General features: G+C 36.4%; 1 protein-coding gene across 13 annotated transcripts in view; it reads left to right on the top strand.

The window, feature by feature from the left end:
• Positions 1-19,243, top strand: part of ATF7IP (activating transcription factor 7 interacting protein) — a 75,124-nt gene that overhangs the window by 44,619 nt on the left and 11,262 nt on the right. For 9 of the 13 annotated variants that reach the window (XM_056482432.1, XM_056482428.1, XM_056482425.1 and 6 more), the window contains 6 exons: positions 401-538; positions 1,638-1,703; positions 2,217-2,290; positions 2,819-2,907; positions 4,182-4,820; positions 6,283-6,350. In XM_056482432.1, coding sequence (XP_056338407.1) covers positions 401-538; positions 1,638-1,703; positions 2,217-2,290; positions 2,819-2,907; positions 4,182-4,820; positions 6,283-6,350 — 1,074 coding nt within the window. Of the gene's footprint in view, positions 1-400; positions 539-1,637; positions 1,704-2,216; positions 2,291-2,818; positions 2,908-4,181; positions 4,821-6,282; positions 6,351-7,763 lie in introns of all 13 variants that reach the window. The other 4 variants (XM_056482423.1, XM_056482420.1, XM_056482422.1 and 1 more) reach the window with 1 other exon arrangement.

Here is a 19,243-nt window from a genome sequence, read left to right as displayed (position 1 = left end):
CTCAGAAAAAAGTTTTTGTTGAATGTCTTAAGTTTCTGTTCTTCAAATGCCAATGTCTCTCTCAAAAGTAGAAAAGTAAGAAGAGCAATTAATTTGTGTAAAAAAATCTTCTGTTGTTAAGGTTCTTTTTATATATAGTAAGATTTATACCCTTATACTGCAAGGAGATGCATTTGTTGAACTAATGGCAAACCATTTGTATTTCCCAAAATTATGTCAAAACTTAGCTGTGCAACCACATGCTTATTACTGACTGTAGATTTATTTAATTGACAGGGCACAACAGTTGTCATTGTTCTGTTTGTAGCAGGATATTTGTTAAGAGTTGAGAATATTTTTATAGATGGTCCCCCAAATTTTGGGATTGCATTGTTGTTTTTTTTATATAACAATTTTGCAGATTATCCAGAGGCTGTTAGAAGAAAAACTTAACGCTTTACAGTGTGCGGTATTTGACAAGACTCTGGCAGACTTGAAAACCCGAATGGAGAAAGTGGAATGCAACAAGAGGCACAAAACTGTTCTTACTGAAATGCAGGTGAGTGTTTGTGTGTTCAGCTCCATACTGGGGTCAAATTCAAAAATAACTTCCTCAATATTTAGCAGTAAGGTTCCGACAGTTGTCAGTAGGGAGACCATTTTGACTCTGCAGCAGGAGGAGGTGGACAAATACTAATGTTCCTTTTGAGTTGTAAAACTATTTTACTACTCTGAGGGAAGCAGCCAGTTAACCATACAGAAATCCCAAAGTGGATCTTCCAACTGGCAAACTGACTCATTAGCTGTTAGTAGACTACTTTTCTATTCTTCTGTTCCATTTAGACATTTTTCCAAAAAATGCCAAATACAAAAATATCTGAGGTCTTTATGAAGCTGGAAATCTGCATGAAGATGGGAACATGCAGAAAGGAGAGAACAGCAGCACTGGACTTTGAACATTCTCCATCACACCTTGTTTCCCCAGAATGTGAATTGTTGATGTCCTAGCAAGGAAGCAAATAGCTAGTGTTGAATGTAGTATGCTTTCCTGCATTCTTTGTAGAAAATACGTATAGTGGTGACATAAAGAATATCAGAAAATGCAAAGAATTTTGGACTCACAAGACAGTTAAAAGCTTGTCTCATAACGAATTCGAATGATAAGGCTGTTTTACTTTTTTCATCAAAAGAAGTACAGAGTTTGCCAGATCATTTCCCACTATACAGCTCTTTCCTCTTGTTGCTACAGACAGTTTATGTGGACTTTTAAAATGTTTTCTTAGACACTTTCAATATATTTGTTCACCAATATCTTTAGCCATGAACTAGAGTGTCAAATTAATTACATCGTATAAGGATTTAATTTTTGTAGTTTTGTGTGAAGATACAAGATGTATTCAGTTTGTGCAGCAGTGAATAGGAAGGAAATTAGTTAAACTTGTCTCTAAGGTACCTTGATTGTGATGCATGCATTTGTCTTTTTGCTATAATATAGTTGAAAATAACATAGCTGTACTGTATTTCAAGGAAGAATAATTTTCTTGATATGAAAATAACCCTTGACTTGAAATTTTAGTTATGTCTTTTAGTTTGTAAAATTTCTTTGGTGGTTCTTGGGGATTTATGGTTTTGCTTGTTTTCATCTTCTTCCTATTTAGACTAAAATTGCAAGATTGACAAAGCGGGTTGGAGCAGCCAAGGAGGACTTGAAGAAGAGACAAGAAGTAAGAACTAGATTCACTGGGATCTGGGGTATTTTTTCTGAGTTAGCCTAAACCTTGTGTTGGAAAACAAAATTTATGTGCAGGAAGATGTGACTTTTATATTCAATGGCGTTGACAAATGAGGTTTGTCTGGTTTGGTTAAAAAAGACTTAACATCTGTTATGTAATTCTAATTTGTACAGAAGCTTCTTTAGCTATTTTTAGTGTGAAAACACCTTAAACTGTACATAATTGAATCTAATTTACTTCAGTATGAAGAGTACAATGTAAATAAAAGTGCATCCCACTACCTTAAATTGGAGAGGTGAGAGTGGGAAGGGGAAAGAGGACAGGAAGAGACAGTAGGACCAGGGAGATTTTAGATAGTTGTAAAATATGTCAAATTCTCCTGCAATGTTGACTACAGAAAATTCTCTCTCACACAGCAGTGAATGGATATGAAATAGAATGAAAGCATTTGGAAGCTGACTTAGAATGTTTTCTTATAGCCTCTGTCTCTTTCCTTCTGTGTAGAATGTGGCAAATGCACCTGTGTCTCCAGGGAAAGCAGCACCTGACACTGCAAATGTAAACAATGCCACGTATCGGTAAGCAAGGCACATCATTGGCACCATGACATAGGACACTTCAGACACTTCAGATAATCTCTGTATTCTTTTTTTTTAATTAAAAGTGTTTTTCCTTTTCCTTCATTGCTCTTCACTTGTAAAATCTGATTTGCTTTTACAGAAGTCATGAGCTAACGGAATTGAGCCCATTCTTGGTTAAATTTAGATGTTATTTAGCATCAGTTTCAGTGTGTTATTTAGCATCAGTTTCAGTGTTTAAAAAATTATAGGTAGTAGTGGAAGTTTAATTTCAAGAACAAAATTCTCATGGTGCAAGGCAAGCTTGGTGCAAGGACTTGAAAATTTATAAATGATTCTGTATTTCTTTTTATATGGGAAATATCCAAAATTAATTTGCCTGAGAAGCAAAAAATGGGTTTAGAAAAGAAAATCTCAAAGAAAAGAACAACTGTAAAATTAGGGATTTTTGTTTCACCATTGTACTGTTCATAAATACACCTCATACGGCTTACTGAGAGAAATGCCAACTCAAACTTCATTCCTTAGAAATGCTGGCACAGTGAGGCAAATGCTAGAATCAAAGAGGAATGTAGGAGAGAGCACACCAGCAACTTTTCAAGCTCCTGTGAATCCAGGTAAGAAACTACCTCTGGACTATAAACATATTTCTTAAAAGTTTTATTGCTTTCCATTAAAGAAGTAACTAACTCAACAGAGCAAAACTGATTTATCTCCTTTTTTCTGACATAAAATCATTATTTTTAGTTCTCTAGCACATTCCCAGTTTATATTTGTGTAGTGTGCTTTTGAGGTATGGGAAAAACTTTATTGATTTGGCTAGGCAGAACTTAAGGTAAATTGGATGATTCAGGAGACTGCCTGCTGAGTATGCCAGCAAAACTGGCTGCCAAGAACTGAAACACACAGGATGCTGATTATATCCTTCCCTCTACCTAATGACTATAGAAATTGAGTGGGAAACTAAACAGCAATTATAAACTGCACTTCCTAAAGGGATAATGTTAAAAAATGGAATTTCTAGATTAAAATTTTATAGGGAATACATACTCAAACTCACCATTAATTTATTGATTATATTCTCACTGTCCTTGGTTGTAAAAAAAGTTTTATATTGAATACTGAATCTTTCCCATAGGATTATCTTACAGTTTGCATGTACTGGCTTTCAGTAGTGTATTTTGCTCCTGATTTTAGAATTAATCCTGAAATTTTATTGCATAACAGTCATATGTTCTCTGACACATTAATACTTGGTTTTGGTAGAACCTTCTGGATACAAGGTCCTACCTATACAATGCAAGCTAGTCATAACTGATACAGTTTTTCTTGTTTTGTGAAGCACCAGTTACTGTGCCATTTCTGTAGTGGGTGTTTAAAATGCTGTATTTTTGTGTTTTCAACAGTTAAATCTCGGAGCTTTCTTCAAGCCTGTGTCATAATTCTTTATCTTTTTTTCTGACAGTTTTTATAAACAGAAATGCAGTATGGACTGTATGTTTAACCAGGCCATTGAATATCAGAGTGTACAAAAGAGTGTACTCCTATAAGTACTATAGGAGAAAAATAATACCTGTAGCCTTTATTTGCAAAAAGAAGTAATTATGCACTACTTTAATAATAGAATTATTTGGGTTGGAAGGAACCTTTAAAGAACACCTAGTCCAGCTCTGCCACCATGGGCCAGGCCATCTTTCACAAGATCAAGTTGCTCAAAGCCCTGTCCAGCCTGATGTTGAACACTTGAAATGATAGGGCTTTTGCAGTCAGTCTGGATAACCAGTTCCAGTGACTCACTGCCCTCATCATGGATTGTTTCCATTTGCTGTGTTGCAGTGAAACCTCCCACTTGATTCAAGTGCTTAATTTTTTTTATTTTTCTTGTGTGTAGTGCCTGCTCCCAGTCTTGCTGCTCCTCCAGCAGTTGTCAGTGGACAGCCTAAGCTTCAGACTCCAGTGTCCTCCAGCAGCTCTTTGACAACAGCAGTGCTTCCCACAGCTAACACGGCTACGGTCGTAGGCACTAACCAAGTGCCCACTGGCAGCACTCAGTCAGTGTCTGTCTCCTTGCAGTCTTTGCCCGTAATCCTGCATGTACCTGTGGCAGTGTCATCCCAGACTCAGCTTCTGCAAGGCCACACAGGGACTTTGGTCTCTAACCAGCAGTCAGGCAACGTTGAATTTATATCTGTACAAAGCTCGTCTACAGTTGGTAGTCTTACCAAAACTACAGTGTCTTTGGCATCAACTAACGCAACTAAACCAAATAACATCCCACATGTGCCCAGTCCTGGTATTCAGAGGAACTCTACAGCCAGTGCTGGGTCAGTAGGCACAACGTTGGCAGTACAGGCTGTTCCTACTACACATCCTGTTGCCCAGACCACAAGGACTTCTTTGCCCACAGTGGGTACTCCAGGACTTTATAATGCGACTGCCAGTCGACCGCCCCTACAGATGAAGTTTCCTCTCACTACATTTAATAGTACAGCTCCTGCTGAACCACCCACTGTTCCACCACCCAAGATTGGTAAGTTATGCTTGAATGTTGACACTGGCAGAAGAAGGTAGTGGTCAGAGGGAAGTATGAAACTGCACTCTGTGGAAAACTGTTTCTTAATGTGTTCTACAGAGATGGTTCTTCTAGGTTGCATTTCTGTTGAAATTTTCAATAGTGAAATAATCTCTATTACAGATTTGTTTCAGACATTGTTGAAAATAAACTCCCCTTGGAGTCAGCAGTGTGGCTTTGTAAGCTTTGTTTTATTTGGAATTTAATTTACTTAATTCCTAGTGCTAAGTCAGAAACTCCTATTCTGTCATTAAGAACTTGATATTTATTTTTAATACAGCCTTTCAGAATAAAATGAACTACCTTTCTAAGCAAACGCATACTGAAAGAAAAGTATAATTGTAAACTTACTGTTCACAGCACTTAAACAAAATGAGAGAAAAAACCCAACTGAATATGAACCTGATTCCAAAGGAGTACCCTTACAGTATAAATAATGTCTCTAAACCCAGTAAATGTTCAAATAACAGTAATTATATTAATTATTTTGAAATACTTCCTCTCAATCTTCAGTCCTGCTCTGATGGTTGTCTGCACTTAGGATTTTAATATCTTCAAATTTTTTATATGAGATCTTGAGGATCTTTGTTGAAGAGTTGAAGTTATAGCAAGTGCCTTATTGGCACAATGATAATGTTAGAAGGGATCAAGCAGAAATTGACATCAGAACTAGTTTCATTTCATTTTCCTGTATGTAAGTTACCTATGCTAAAATACGTGCTCCATAAAGTTAGGCATTTATGTTTTATATTGACTCTTAGCTCTGTGATTTTAAGCAACATAAAAAGGGCTATGACTGATGAAATACAATGACAAAAGGGAGGACCTATGTGTCCAAAGAATGTCTCATTTTATGCAGTTTCCTTAGACCTACTTCATATCCTAGTACATTTCTCACCCGAATTGAAACACTGATTTGGGCCAGCACTGTTGCTGATAAGCTGTTGTTAAAATGAAAAGGAATGAGAGCAGAATTTGAACTTATATATTTACATAAAATATTAAAGGAACTTCTTAAATTTCTAGTTTATTATTTGGCTTAGCTACTAAAGTTTCCCTTTCTGTTATATATTTTGCAGTCTGTTTAACCATTCTGTTTTCAGTCAGGTCTTTTTTTTGTATGGAAATATTTAATAATTTTATTAATTTTTCAGTTGAATAGCTTGTCAATATGTATACAGAGGGAGGAGAGGTTGGAGTTATACTTTGAGCCCAGGCAAGGAAATTACTCATAAAAAGCTTTTAATATATTGTCAAACTTACAAGGAAAGGAACTCATTAATCAAACTTGAATACTTATAATTTAAAACTAGGGCTAAATGTAAAATATGTCTGAATATTTGCCTTCAAATATGGCAAGCTGGTAGCAGTAATCAGTACTGATCAGATACTGCAAATGAACAATTTCTTGACCCTTCAGAAAACCAGACAAGCAGGCCACCAACAGATACTTCGGCAAACAAGCGACCTGCTGAGGGAACAACACAGGTAGGCTGTTGATTGTTTCTATATAAAATTTTAAAGTTACAATCCACAGGATTCTTTACCCTTATTGATTATAATGAAACAATTTTAGTTTCTTTTGTGCCATCCTTTCTAGTTCCTCTCAGTTTATATTTTTCTTCTTCTGATTCACTGTTACTTGCAGCATGAGCTTCTGATAACTTTCTCAGAAGTTTTCTGATGGGATTTTTGTAGGTTGACGAGTTGGTAATTAAGGAGCAGACTAAAAATTGTCTGTTAAAACAAAGATAGCATACAAAGAAAAGACTGCCCAATCTTTGTCTGAATGGCTTGAACTTATAATTACAAATATTTTATAAATTACTGCAATGGTCTCATTTCAACACTAATCCAGACATTAAAATTGAAATTCTTATGCCTTATATCTTGGGAGGAAAAAAAAGGAAAAGAAACTTTCTTCAGTAGTAGCTACTTCATGATAAAGGATAACTTGCAGTACTTCTGGATTCCCTGTCTAGAACTTGTTGAACTTGCTTTGAAATTTAAAGTTTGAAATTAAGTTTAAAATTCTACAGAAATAATTTTCTTTCTGTCTCTGGATGTTTCACAAAGCACCTCATCCTTAACTATTGCTGTTAACCAGAAATCATTTTAGTAAGGGTAGTAAATTTAATTTCTTCTAGACAACATTTCCAAATTCATTAGTGTCACAAGTTAATCTAAATTGTATTTCAAAGCAAGAAGAAAATATACTGGACAATATTCTGGTTTTCGTCTGCTGAAAATAGTCTGGCAAAGGCAGCCAGTATTGTAGAGTATTAACCATGCCTCGCTCTCTTTCTATTAAGGCATTTAATAAAGATAGATTGTTTGGAACTTCATTTTTCAAAGATACCTGTGGATTATAGCTGTTAAAAACCCATGTCAGTATTTGATATGTAGGAAATCCACTACCATAATGGATGACAGCAGTACAGTTTTAAGGTTTAATTTTCAGTTTAAGATGTGTATTTTGGAATTCTCCTTCAGTTAGAGCCTGAAACCTGGCAAAAATTTGGAAAACCAGATTGTATAATAATGGTATTTAGCAGTGGAAGGTGAGCTAGGAGGAGGGAAATAAAAGACATAGGATGTTTTCAGATTTTCAGTCATCTGTTGTGTATGTGCTAGGTTTGCTTTCCGTGAAATCAGTTAAAGCATGCATAATGCCATGGTTAAAAAAGGACTTGACGCATTTTAATTGGCTAGTGAGGTATGGAATTGACATGCCATTCATTTGAAAAATCCAGTTAATGCCACCTGCTTTTTGTTACGTAAAATCCAAAATATTACATATTCCTCCACACTTCGCAGCTCTCAGATCAAAAAGTAGTTCACTGTGTGCCGTATACCTGTGGCATATTTGATGGTACAACTTTGATCAATTGTTTCAAAAAGCAGTTGAAACAGGAAGAGACTTCATCAGAAAATAAAGAAGCAGTAGAAGCAGCACAGACGAATTTTAACTTCCCTGAGGATGTCCTCTTTGGCTTGGAGGAAGAGGAAGAGGATGCTAAGAGCATCAAAAACACCCACAAGCAGACTGGCTGGGCAGCTAACCTATTAAAGCAGTGGTTGGCCAAAAATGGCAAGGATCCTAGCTTTGAATTGGTCCCAGTAAGTGAACTCAATGATATCTTAAGAGAGTTTTATTACACTGTAAGAAACCATGATGGAAATACCTACAGTGTGGCAAGCTACAAGTCAATGCGTGCCGGCTTAAACCGGCATCTCAAAATGCCACCTTACAATCGTCAGATTTGCTTAATGAAAGACAAAGAGTTTGCCAGTGCAAACATGGTGTTTGTGAGCGTGCTGAAGATGCTGCGCATGCAGGGGAAGGATGAGACTCACCACCATCCTCCTATAGCTGCCGAGGACTTGCGTAAGATTAAGCAATCTGGCGTGCTGGGTTTGCACAGTCCCCTGGCACTCGTCAACAAGGTGTGGTTTGATTTGCAGTTGCATTTTGCCAAGAGAGGGAGGGAAATTCTAAGAGATCTGGCTCCAGATGCATTTGTTGTTGAGAAGGACAAGAATGGGCGTCGATATGCTATGTTCAGATATCCTGGCAAAGGCAAAAATGGAGAAGATCCTCATAAAATGGGTAAAATGTATGATATGCCCGGGGACCCAAACTGTCCTGTTTTTTCCTTGGAACTTTATTTGTCCAAGTTGCCTCCAGAGCCCCCTGCCTTTTACCTGCACCCTCTAAAGCTAACGTCAGAGCAAATGCAAGAGCAGCCTGTCTGGTACAAAAGAGAACCAATGGGTGTGAACTACCTGGGTACCATGATGCCCAGGATAAGTGTGGCAGCCAGGCTCTCTCAGCGGTACACCAATCATTCTCTCCGAACTACCACCATCCAGCTACTCTGTGAAGCAGGACTGGGGCCTAGGGAAATAATGGCAGTGACAGGCCATCGCTCTGAGTCTGCTGTTAGGCACTACTGGGGATCTGCAGAGGTTCGCTGCAGGGCCTGGTCAGATGTCGTGGAAAATAACGCCCCCAATTATCGGTATAGCAAGATCCCGAATGAAGTGATAAAAGAATCAGTATCTGGTGCTTCCACCTCTTCTGTAAAACATGTTGTTCTAGAACAAAACAAAATTGTATTCCCTACAAAATCTGTGGTGCCACCTGGCACTAACTCTGTGGCTTCAGTCCCTGAGGGACGCCCAGCTCTGAATTGCAAAAGCCCGGTCCTGTTGAACCGCAGTTCGTCCAAGCTGTTTCTCCCCAAGAGCATGGCCAGTGGGAACCTCACTGCCGGTCCCCTGCAAGGCTGTTGTAGCAAACCTGTCTTTATAAAGCGTGTGATAAAACAAGAACCAATGACTTGATGCTTCTGTAAAAGAACTGATTTTGGATGAGTTGCTAAAGTGGAAAAATCACCTGATTTTTTTTACTTGGTTTACTAAGGAAATTTCTTATGGTCTAATTCAGCAAGAAGTATTCTGTTCGTGTTTGAGATGTGAGCTATGGAGCAGAAATTTAAACAGAGCAGGGCTTGGAGTTTGTATGACTTTTTGTGGCATCTGGACTCTTCCAAGTGGCTGAGCAGAGCTATTTAAAAAACATTCAAAGGAGATACTAATTTCCACTTAGTTGAAGATATGCTTTCTTCACCGAGTGTGGCTTTTATATTTTGTGAAGAGTGTTATTTATCATACCATTTTGTGCCTGCTGGCACTAATGTAGCATCTTACAAATCAAATACTTGATTACTAGAGTACCAAGAAAGTAGGAGCTGAATGAAATAGACACAGGTGCAGTACAAATATATATGCATGAAAACACCTGGATTTGCTTAACCACTGTCACCCTCTGTTCAAATTGTTATCAGACCTACCAGAAGACTGTGCCTTTATTTTCTTTTTTTTCAAGCCTTCTTCTAAATTAATTTTCTCAATTAGCTGCAGATTTGCATTGCAGGGCTTTCTTTTTCCTTTTTAATATTTTTGGCTTAAGATTCCAGTCATTCTGTTCTCTGAGGGCACTATTGATACGTGTGGTATTAAAATTGGGATCTCTTTGGTTTTGCATGAAATGGGGAAAACGTTCTTGAAAGAGCTGAAAACAATTTCCTGGCTTAAATGCCAGGTAATTAGTGTTTGTGTTGTCTCTGTGCCTAACTTGTGAGATCTGGTTTTTTTTTTTGTATTTCCTCCCACCACCCATCTTCATTACATGTCACATCATCTTTGCACTCTAGTCTTTGTCAGTATATATAATTCACAAGAAATACATCTTGTTCTTCCCCATTGAACCCTGTCCAAATACTATTTTTGGTTTTAACTTCTTCAGATTAGTAAACTGACAAGTAAACTGACAAGTAAACTGTGATTATCTTTTCCATAGATTTTTTACAGGTTAGAAATTCTCAATATAGTGGATGTGAATAATTATCATCATAGATTCTGACAAGAGATCTTCTTGTAAATAAAAATAGAAAACTGGTTATAGAATCACAGATTATGGTTGGTCCCCTTTGGAAGAAGAAACAGTGTAGCATTTAAAACTGTTTTCCATTATATTAACAATGAAATATAAATTGCTTTATCCTTTTTAAATGTGTGTACACACACACACATGCACTTCACACTCAAGGTTTATCACACTAAAGACTTCACTTGAAGTGTTGATGTTGCTCAACAATGACAAAATAGAGGGAATCTCAGCTGAAATGACAAATTGACCATGCTAAACTCGTAATTCTGTGGAGAACTTCTCTTGTTGGGATAGACTCTCAAATTCTGAATGAGGTTTGTCGCTCTGTTACAGTGTATAGTTGATACAGACTCTGCTATAGTCTGTACAGAGAAGTTGATGCCTGAATTTTGGAGTTACTATCTTGGCTGATAATGTTTATCTTTGTGGCCTTGTGTAGATTATTCATACTTAACTGCATCAATTTTCCAAAGTCTAAGACCAACACAGTATTCCATTTTCTAATGGATGATGATAAAGGTTAAAAGTCTTTAGTGATCTTAAACTCATCTATGATTGAGATAGTTGATCAGATATAATTGTTAATATAGAAATTACTTCTACACAGTCCTACATACTTAATAGGAGTGTTAATTTATGACTGGAGGAAAGAAAGTATGGATCATTTTGTCAAACCTAAAGTAAATCAGTTAAAGATGTGGTAGAAAAAGTGATCCTTTCAAATGGTGAGAAGAAAAAGTGAAAAAACAAAGGGCAAATAGTTGTCAAAATACAGAAGAACTGTGCAGTAACTTTTTCTAGGATATTTTAGGGTAACATAGATTTCCAAATTTAAGGGATATTGGCATTTAACATTTATTCTCAGAAACAAGTAAAGTATGTTGCCAAGAGATGATTCTGTGTTCCCTCTTGCTGCATGCTGTGGTCATACTGACCACATGCCCTGCTCTGGTTCTGACTGCATCTGAGGGACTTTGTGCAACAGCAGATTGCTGATGGCTTCATTTGTCAGCACAAATCTAGCTGGTGATTAAAATAGAAAAAGGGACTCTCTTGGCCAATATTGGCATGTCTCTCATTCTTTTTGATTATCATTTGGCTTCTAACTTGACTTCCGTTCTACTGGCTTATAATTGGGCATTTTTGGATTCTCATTTGTTAAATTTTAATTCTGTTGGCAACAGCTGTGAGTGTCCTCCTGTTACCTTCAGTTTGAACCTGATACTTCAAAGCTACTGACTGCAGTATTACTACCCTCCGGGTTTTAGTATGGGAGAATTATTATTTTTTTTTTAAATGAGAGAGTATTCCTCCTTTGGCCTGGAAGTATTATTTCTTCACAAGACCTGGGATCATTATTTACTAAGCTTTCTGGTAAACTTTGAATTATTTCTAGTTAGTAGAACGTCTTTCTAGCCTTCCAGAACTGAAAAAAATCTTTCTCCTGTTTCCCCTCCCACCTAAGGTGTTAAATGAATCTTTCCTACATGTATTTTATTTTTAGAAAAACTGAAGTAAACCAAATGCATATTCTGTAGCTTTTGTAAAGTAAATTTTGGCTGTGAGTACAGTGATCTGGGGAGCAGGGAGTCAAGTTTCAAGTCAGTGCTGCTCATGGCAGTATAGGTTATTCTGTGTGAACATAATGAAATTTTGATTTCTATCAAAATTGACTTATACTCAGTTGCAGTATCAGCGAAAAACTTCAAACAGCAAGGTAACAGAGTTTTGGGGTTTTTTCCCATTATTTTCCACTCTAAGTGAATCTGTTTGGTGAACCAACAGTTTAAGTATAGTGTGTTTGTCTAAACTTAGATTTATGCTTTGGCTGCCGATTTAATGCTAAATCATCAGTCATTTAAAAATCACTTTAAAAAATCTGAATATAACAAATATTCTTTGAAAGAAATTTATCTTCTATGATTCTTGAATTTTCTAATTAGATCTTCTCCTAAAATATGACTGTTTTATTTCAGTTTTAAAAAAATCCCTAAAAGCAAAACCAACCAACCAAACCCCCCCACCAAAAACACCAAAACCAACCAACCAAACAAAACAAATGAAAACCCCAAACAAACAAAAACCAAACCAGCACTTAGACAAGGTCAACTAAATTAATACTGACTGCTGTGTTATTGATTAAATTCCATTCTCTTTGATGGAGATGACCCTGAAAACAATGGAGAAATACTGGTTCCTCATATAATGCTTCCATAAATTTAGTTTTGCATCTCATTTTCATAATTCAGCTTTGGTACTGGTGTTGTGAATATAGATCTTGTTTTCCCTGTATTTTCCTGTTAAGTTTGGAAATCTCAGCTATTATTTTAAGGAGTACTCTTATTATTTTTGTTTTTATGAAGTTGGCATGGTATCTTAAAGTATGTCAAATTTTCTTTGCTTAATTGCACCTTCTCTGTATCATGTGAAGAGCTCCACTGTGCGCAGTGTCAAATACCTGAAGGCATTGGAAGGATGCTTTGAAATTGAATGTCTTCTTGGGTTTGTTGTGATTTTAGTCTAGTATCTCTGGTTATCTTGAACTGAACAGTTTCTCAGTAGTTGCTGTTTAGTCAGTATAGTCAAAGATTTCAGTATGCAGCTTGGACGTGTGATTTTGCTGTATGACTGTTTCTTATTTTCAGCCTCTCTCTGTGCTTCTTGCTCCAAAAGGAGTGTCTGCAGGGATGTGGAAGGGACATCTTACTACTTGTATTAGTCTTTCCTCTTCAGCGTTTTTCTGTGTACACAGAAAATTGAAGAGTTGTTATTTAGTCCCAGTCATTTTACCAATGGCCATTCCAGTGCCTCAGGTCCTTGAGTTGCATTTCTGAAGACATGACAAGCACTTTTACTGTATTGGGGCGAATGTTATTGTTACAGAGGCAAAGGCATTTTTAATTATATAGCAAAACTTTAGAATGGTTTTAAAGTATTTTAGTATGAGTCCCAGTTATAGATACAGGATTTATATATATTATATATGATATATAAACATAGCTATGGTATACTGAGAGAACTATAAAGCAGTTTTATTACACTGTAACCTAAAGTAACAGTGAACAAATCTTAACAGGGTTTGATGTGTTGAAAATGTCTGGCGTAAGTCAATCTTGAAGAATGTTTGCATTATATTTATTAAAGCACCAGATCAGGTGAATAGTCTTTTTTTTCCTGTTTCCTACTTCATGTGCCCCTTATCCTCTTCAGGAGTAAATCTGTTTTCCAGTGTATATTTCATCTGTGCATTTCACTTTATAGCTACTGTTAGATTGTTAAATGAAAGTCCACCAGTGTCCTATCCATTTCCCATTGTTTCTGACATACCTTGATTTCTTTGGTTGAACTACAGATTAATTTAAGCTATTTTGCTGACTATTGGAAATTCATCTGGTAAAACATTAATAAAGTACATTTATAACTCCTATCTCTTTACTCTGCAATGTATAACAAACTTTGTGAGTGTCTCTTGAGAAATAATGTGAGCAAAGTGGATATGTCAGCTTACAATTTATAAGCAGCTATTAATTCTGTGTTGTTGAAGCATTATTGATGAATATGTTTCCTTGCATTTCATGGTTTTGTCACTCAAAATAAACCTATATAGTTGTATATGTAAAATGGGCTGCTTGACTTTTGTCTCTGACCCTGGGATTATGTTCGGGCTGTTTAAAATGCCACTAGCTGTTTTCTGTGAAGTGGAACCTTTGCTTGAGACTAATTAGAAAACTAAATTATAAAGTTGTTAGCAGGATGTCATGTAGCTGAATTGGATGGCTATTTTAAGGAACATGGTTAAAGTGAATTCATTCTCATATGACTTTTAAACTGATTATCGTTCCCTGTGACTGTGTGCGTGTTACTTAAACTACCCTCAGCTACTGAATGCAGCTTTTAATGGTAAATATACTTATATATCATAGCTTAAATTTGTCATTTGAGGCCAAAAATTTTGGAAGATATATTAAAACTATCTCACTGATTATGCCGTTACTCTGGGCATGGTTAATAGCTTTTAAAAGCAGCAGTAAACTAATCTGAAAAGTGTTATAAATATATTTCCTGTTCAATAAGATGGCCATCCCACATGATACTGTTGGGAAACTGTCAGTGAGTCTTGGGGAAATAAGGTAGATGTTTCACCTTCAAAGAGTAAGCACCAGTAAAGAGACGTGTGTGTGTGCATGTATGTTTGTGTTCATTATATACCCTTTTAACTCTCTGATAAAGCAAAAAGAGAATCACAGCTGTAGAAAATCACTTCTAGCATTGTGTCAAGTGTTTCTTTGTAATTTCTAATCAGGACTAGGATTAACAGCATCTCAAACCAGCTTTTCTGGCAACCAATCCCTTCTTTGTGTTCTTGTTAATAGGGGTAGCCAAGCAACATCTGGTCTTTGCACTGAAGAAATGAGAGGGTATATAATACTTTGGGGTTGTTGTAACTCGTTTTTCTTTTTTTTTCCATGCTAGCATTGTTCTTCTTCTGTAGAAAGTGTTGCATAGTACCAGTTAAGGGTAAAGGGAATGGAGCAATCATGTGAATGCAACACATAAGGTGTCTGTTAAGTGTTTTTGAGTATTACACAAATATGTGTGAAATTTTGTTTGTGTAAACTTTGATCTTGGTAAACTGCTTCCTTTATTATATTATTATTTTCCTTTTTGTCTTGGTAAGAGATGAAAAATATATTTGGTATCTGGTAGAGTAGATTTTCATGACATCTTTGCAAGGCTGGAATAATTACTTCAATTTTGTGGGAGTTACTGCATTGGAAAATATAATGGTTGAGGAGTGATAAATCTGACACTGAAACAGTCTGGCTGAAATATGCTCAAAAATGTATAAAAATAGTTTTCACAACTGCTTAAACTGTGTTTGAAATCTGTAATTTAGTATACAAATGACTCAAAATGATTTATTAACCTTATAATTATGCATACAAACACAGTGTTGCCACCCTCTCTACATGCATCCCATTCCCAAGACATATTTTTAACATCACTCCCCATCATTTAAGATTGATTTTGCTATTATATAACGCCTTGGTGCGTCATGTATTGTTGTGGTGGTGTGATGCTTCATTAGTTGTCTGGTTTACAACCTCCAGATTTTTTTCTAGTTTGTTATAGTAGAAACTGTTAATAAAATTGTTTGCACTATGTCAGTGTGCCACACATAATCTTTAGGATTTTGATCTTTACTACTCTGAATTTTTTTTTTTTATTTTGCAATGCATTTTTTCCCCTTAATTTTTCACTTTTACATGCTGAAATGTTCCTTTATGAAAAGCAGGTGGCATTACAAGCAATAACCTTGTTATCTCTTTGTGATGAACTGAACTGTGGCGTTATATAATACCAAAACTTTTTAAATCATGTATATCATATGTGAATAGAGAATTGCATATTCAGAACTTTCTTCAAAATACCAACTTGCAGCTTTTGGTTTTTCATTTAGTACAATACATGTGCATGTTGTTGAGTTTAATGGTTTTAATTAATTACTAATGTGGCTGCACTGATAGAAAGGTGTTAAGATGGCATCATCTGTTCTTCTGCAGAGATCAGCTGAAGCAGTTTCATCTTGTTGGCTTCCTGTGTTTAGAGATAGCTAAAAAGTGATAGCAGACCAGAGTGCTTTGACTACACTTTTCTGCTTTACGGGTTTCTACCCAAATGCTTGCTGAAATCTGATATTAGGAGCTGAAAGACTTGCTCTGTTGTTTCTGGTTTTTGTCACAAATGAAAGTGTTCTTCATGTATGATTGAAAGTCCATGCCAGGCTCCCCCTTGACTTCATCAGGGCTTCAAGCATTCTGCAATTGGGTTTTAATTTTGCTCAAAGCAGGATGTCTGAATCTCCATTCTGATGTGTAACATGGCAATCTTCTCCAAATAATCCTGTTCCTTCCTTTTAAGGAAGAAAAGAGCAGCTGTTCCTCTGTAATCTTTCCTCAAACTTGGTTCTGTTGTAAACTGGAGTTTTCACAAGTCCTTGTACTACAAAAAGTTTACCTCAGATAATTTCTGGGTAAAATATTCATGATACTAAAAAAGGGTGGTTTTGTTTTCTGGCTTGGTTGGGCACAGGGTTTTCGGAAAACTCTGTATTACTTGTATTTCACAGAGATGATGACCTGTTGTTAAATTTGTGGGACTTACCCATTCTGGTGCTGTCAGTACTCCAGAAACATCTGGGATAAGGTGCTAACTCAGAGCATGGAGGTTTTTAGTTTTACCATGGGAAAGTGTGGACCAGTCCTCTTAAAAATGCCAGTTTGTCTCGAATTTCCTTTTCATTCTCGAATTCGAGATATCTGCAAGTGTCTGAAAACTGTGTGTGACAACACTGTGGGATATAGAGATGGATACTCCTCCTCCTTAGGAGTGGAGGTGGATGCTGCAAATAGTCAAAATCCTGACCTTTATGACAGGCATGATGAGCAGTCTGTCTTGTGTGGGGATACCCTGCCTACACCATGCTCCTCTAGGCAGGAAACACAATGTTCAGTCTTTTTGGTTTTTCAAGTTTCCTTAAGATACTCCTAAATTTCATTTGAGGGAAATGCATGGTTGATGAAATAGGGGAATCTGGCTGGGGATACAGTACTTCATGGTATGCAGTGATGTTTTTCTCAGAACCAGGACTGGGGGTGTACCAGAGCCCTGCTCAAAGGCTGCCCTGCAGATCTGCAGTTTCTAGGCTAGGCTGCAGAAAAAACCTGACTACTTCTGGAGATTGATGTCCAAAGTCATTTAGTAAAAAGCCTTGAGTAGTGTGACTGGCCAAGAGAAGGTCTTCCTTCCTGAGAATTGCATGTATGAGACCTTGTTGGCAGAGTGGATTTAATAGTTGCCTGCTCAACTAACTCAATATTTTGGCCTTCCAGACACATCAAAATAAAGAAATGCATGCTGTGACACTTGCTGACTTGGAAATTCAAAGAGCTTTCTCAATTGGCACAGTCAAGTAGGGCTTCAAAACAGTTAGCTGTCATACACAGTATTTTAGTAAGGATTTTGATTTCCTTGCAGAGAAAGAATTGAAAGGAAATTACTTCACACTAATGTATTTTTTAGTGAGAAGAAATTAATAGCTTGATATTAGAGATTTTTTTCTCTAGGTCCTTTTAAATCTCCCTCTCCATTTTTTCAATCTGCTTTCTCCTGGCAGAGAGAGCCATGGTTCAAAATACACATTGTTGACTGGGAAGATCATCCAGTTGGAATGAAATTCCTCTTGACTTTATGTTAATCAATTTATCATTGATTATTATGTGCCTTTTTCTGAAGCTTCAAGTGGTTAAATCAGCTCATACTAAGAAACCTGAAGCTAGAAAGTTTTAAATAGCTGCCACTCAACAGAAAAATTCCATGGTTAATAATTCTGAAATTCATTTTTTTATCTTTAGGAAAGATGAGATGAGTCCCTATAGAGATTTCTTCTATCACCTGTGAACCTAAGTAGTTAGATATTTCTTACTTAAATGTGGTATTGTATTTTATTAGCAGAATTTCATCAGAACTTAAGGCAAAAAGAAGTCTTGTTGTAATAATGGATAATAAAGAGAACTGTCATGTCAGGCACTCCAGATTGAGTGACTGATAATTCAGGCAGCTTCTGCTTGCATTTAGTAATCATACAGTCCCTCTTCTTGCCTCTCCTTGGAGCTTTGCCTGTGTGAGAATTGCCTTTCAGACTTTATTAAAGGCTTAGTTTTACCCAAATTAAAGGTCATAGAGCAGATAATCTCAGTGGTTAGGCTTGGTGCATCTGTCACCATCTGACTGCACAGAAAAATCTTTACTATTCATAGGGTGTATCATGTCAGCATTTGTACAGACCATGTGGGTCTGATAACTTAAGCCTTTTTCCATATTAATTGCTCAGAGATTTTTGATGATTGTGGTGCTTTTGTAACTCTTTGTCTGTCCTAAGGAAACTTGTTGACTCTAATCCATAAATCTGTAGCAGTTAAGTCCAACAATAAGCGATAATCTCTTTTACATAACAACAACAAAAAGAAGGAACCTCAACTAATTTTTGTAGCAAGTTTAAGGAAGTAGAAACTCATACAATCATGATGTTTTCCTATAAAGTATCTTTAAAACCACAGAAATATATAAGACCTCCCCCATATTTTTCTCATCACATAAGGTAAAATGTTGATGATCTCTGCAGTCTGACCAGCCAAGGCACAGGAGTTATCTAGAAGATAAATCTTGTTTGGTGGTTTTCCAGGGTTTTTTATTAAAACATTTAACCTGGGCAACAGCTTAAAAGATCCCTTCATGCTCTCTAAAGGGAAGGTTAAAAATAAGTTTGTATGTAGAATTATAAATTTATCATAATGGATGAGAATGCAATAATGAAATTACTGAATACAATTGGAGTTTCCTGATGGCTTTTGATGTCTTTTGTAAGCATACAAGTTCCAGTGTAGCTTTCCCTTTTTCTTAATGTGGAGTCAGTGTCTTTGTAAGTACACAGGCAAAGCTGTCTCATAGATGAGTATGAGTATAGATAAGTCCTGATGACTGCTCTGTCAGAAAGTTACACCACTACAGAGGAAAGGACCAGATTAACATGTTAGGAGTCATAGTTGAAATACTTTATAACAGCAAATTGTTATGCATTTACCTGTAAAACAGGAATATGCTCCTATTCATCAGGGGCTTTTACTCCTTACAAAGCTGAAAATACTGTAATACTTCAATACTTTTTACTGCAATACAGTCATTTGGCTATTACCCATTTTTCACGTCCTGGGATATCTGTCTGAAATCACCTTCTCTTGCTTATTTAATCAGTTCCTTTCTAATAAGTATCAATTCTGAGACCTCTCCTTCTCAATGTTTAATATATGTCCCTTTTCCACCTATGTTCCCTGGATTTGCTTTTGCAAAACAAAGGAGTTTTGTC

Source organism: Oenanthe melanoleuca, chromosome 1A (assembly GCF_029582105.1).
Source record: "Oenanthe melanoleuca isolate GR-GAL-2019-014 chromosome 1A, OMel1.0, whole genome shotgun sequence".
NCBI classification, from domain to species: domain Eukaryota; kingdom Metazoa; phylum Chordata; class Aves; order Passeriformes; family Muscicapidae; genus Oenanthe; species Oenanthe melanoleuca.
This window is presented reverse-complemented; position numbering and strand designations above follow the sequence as displayed.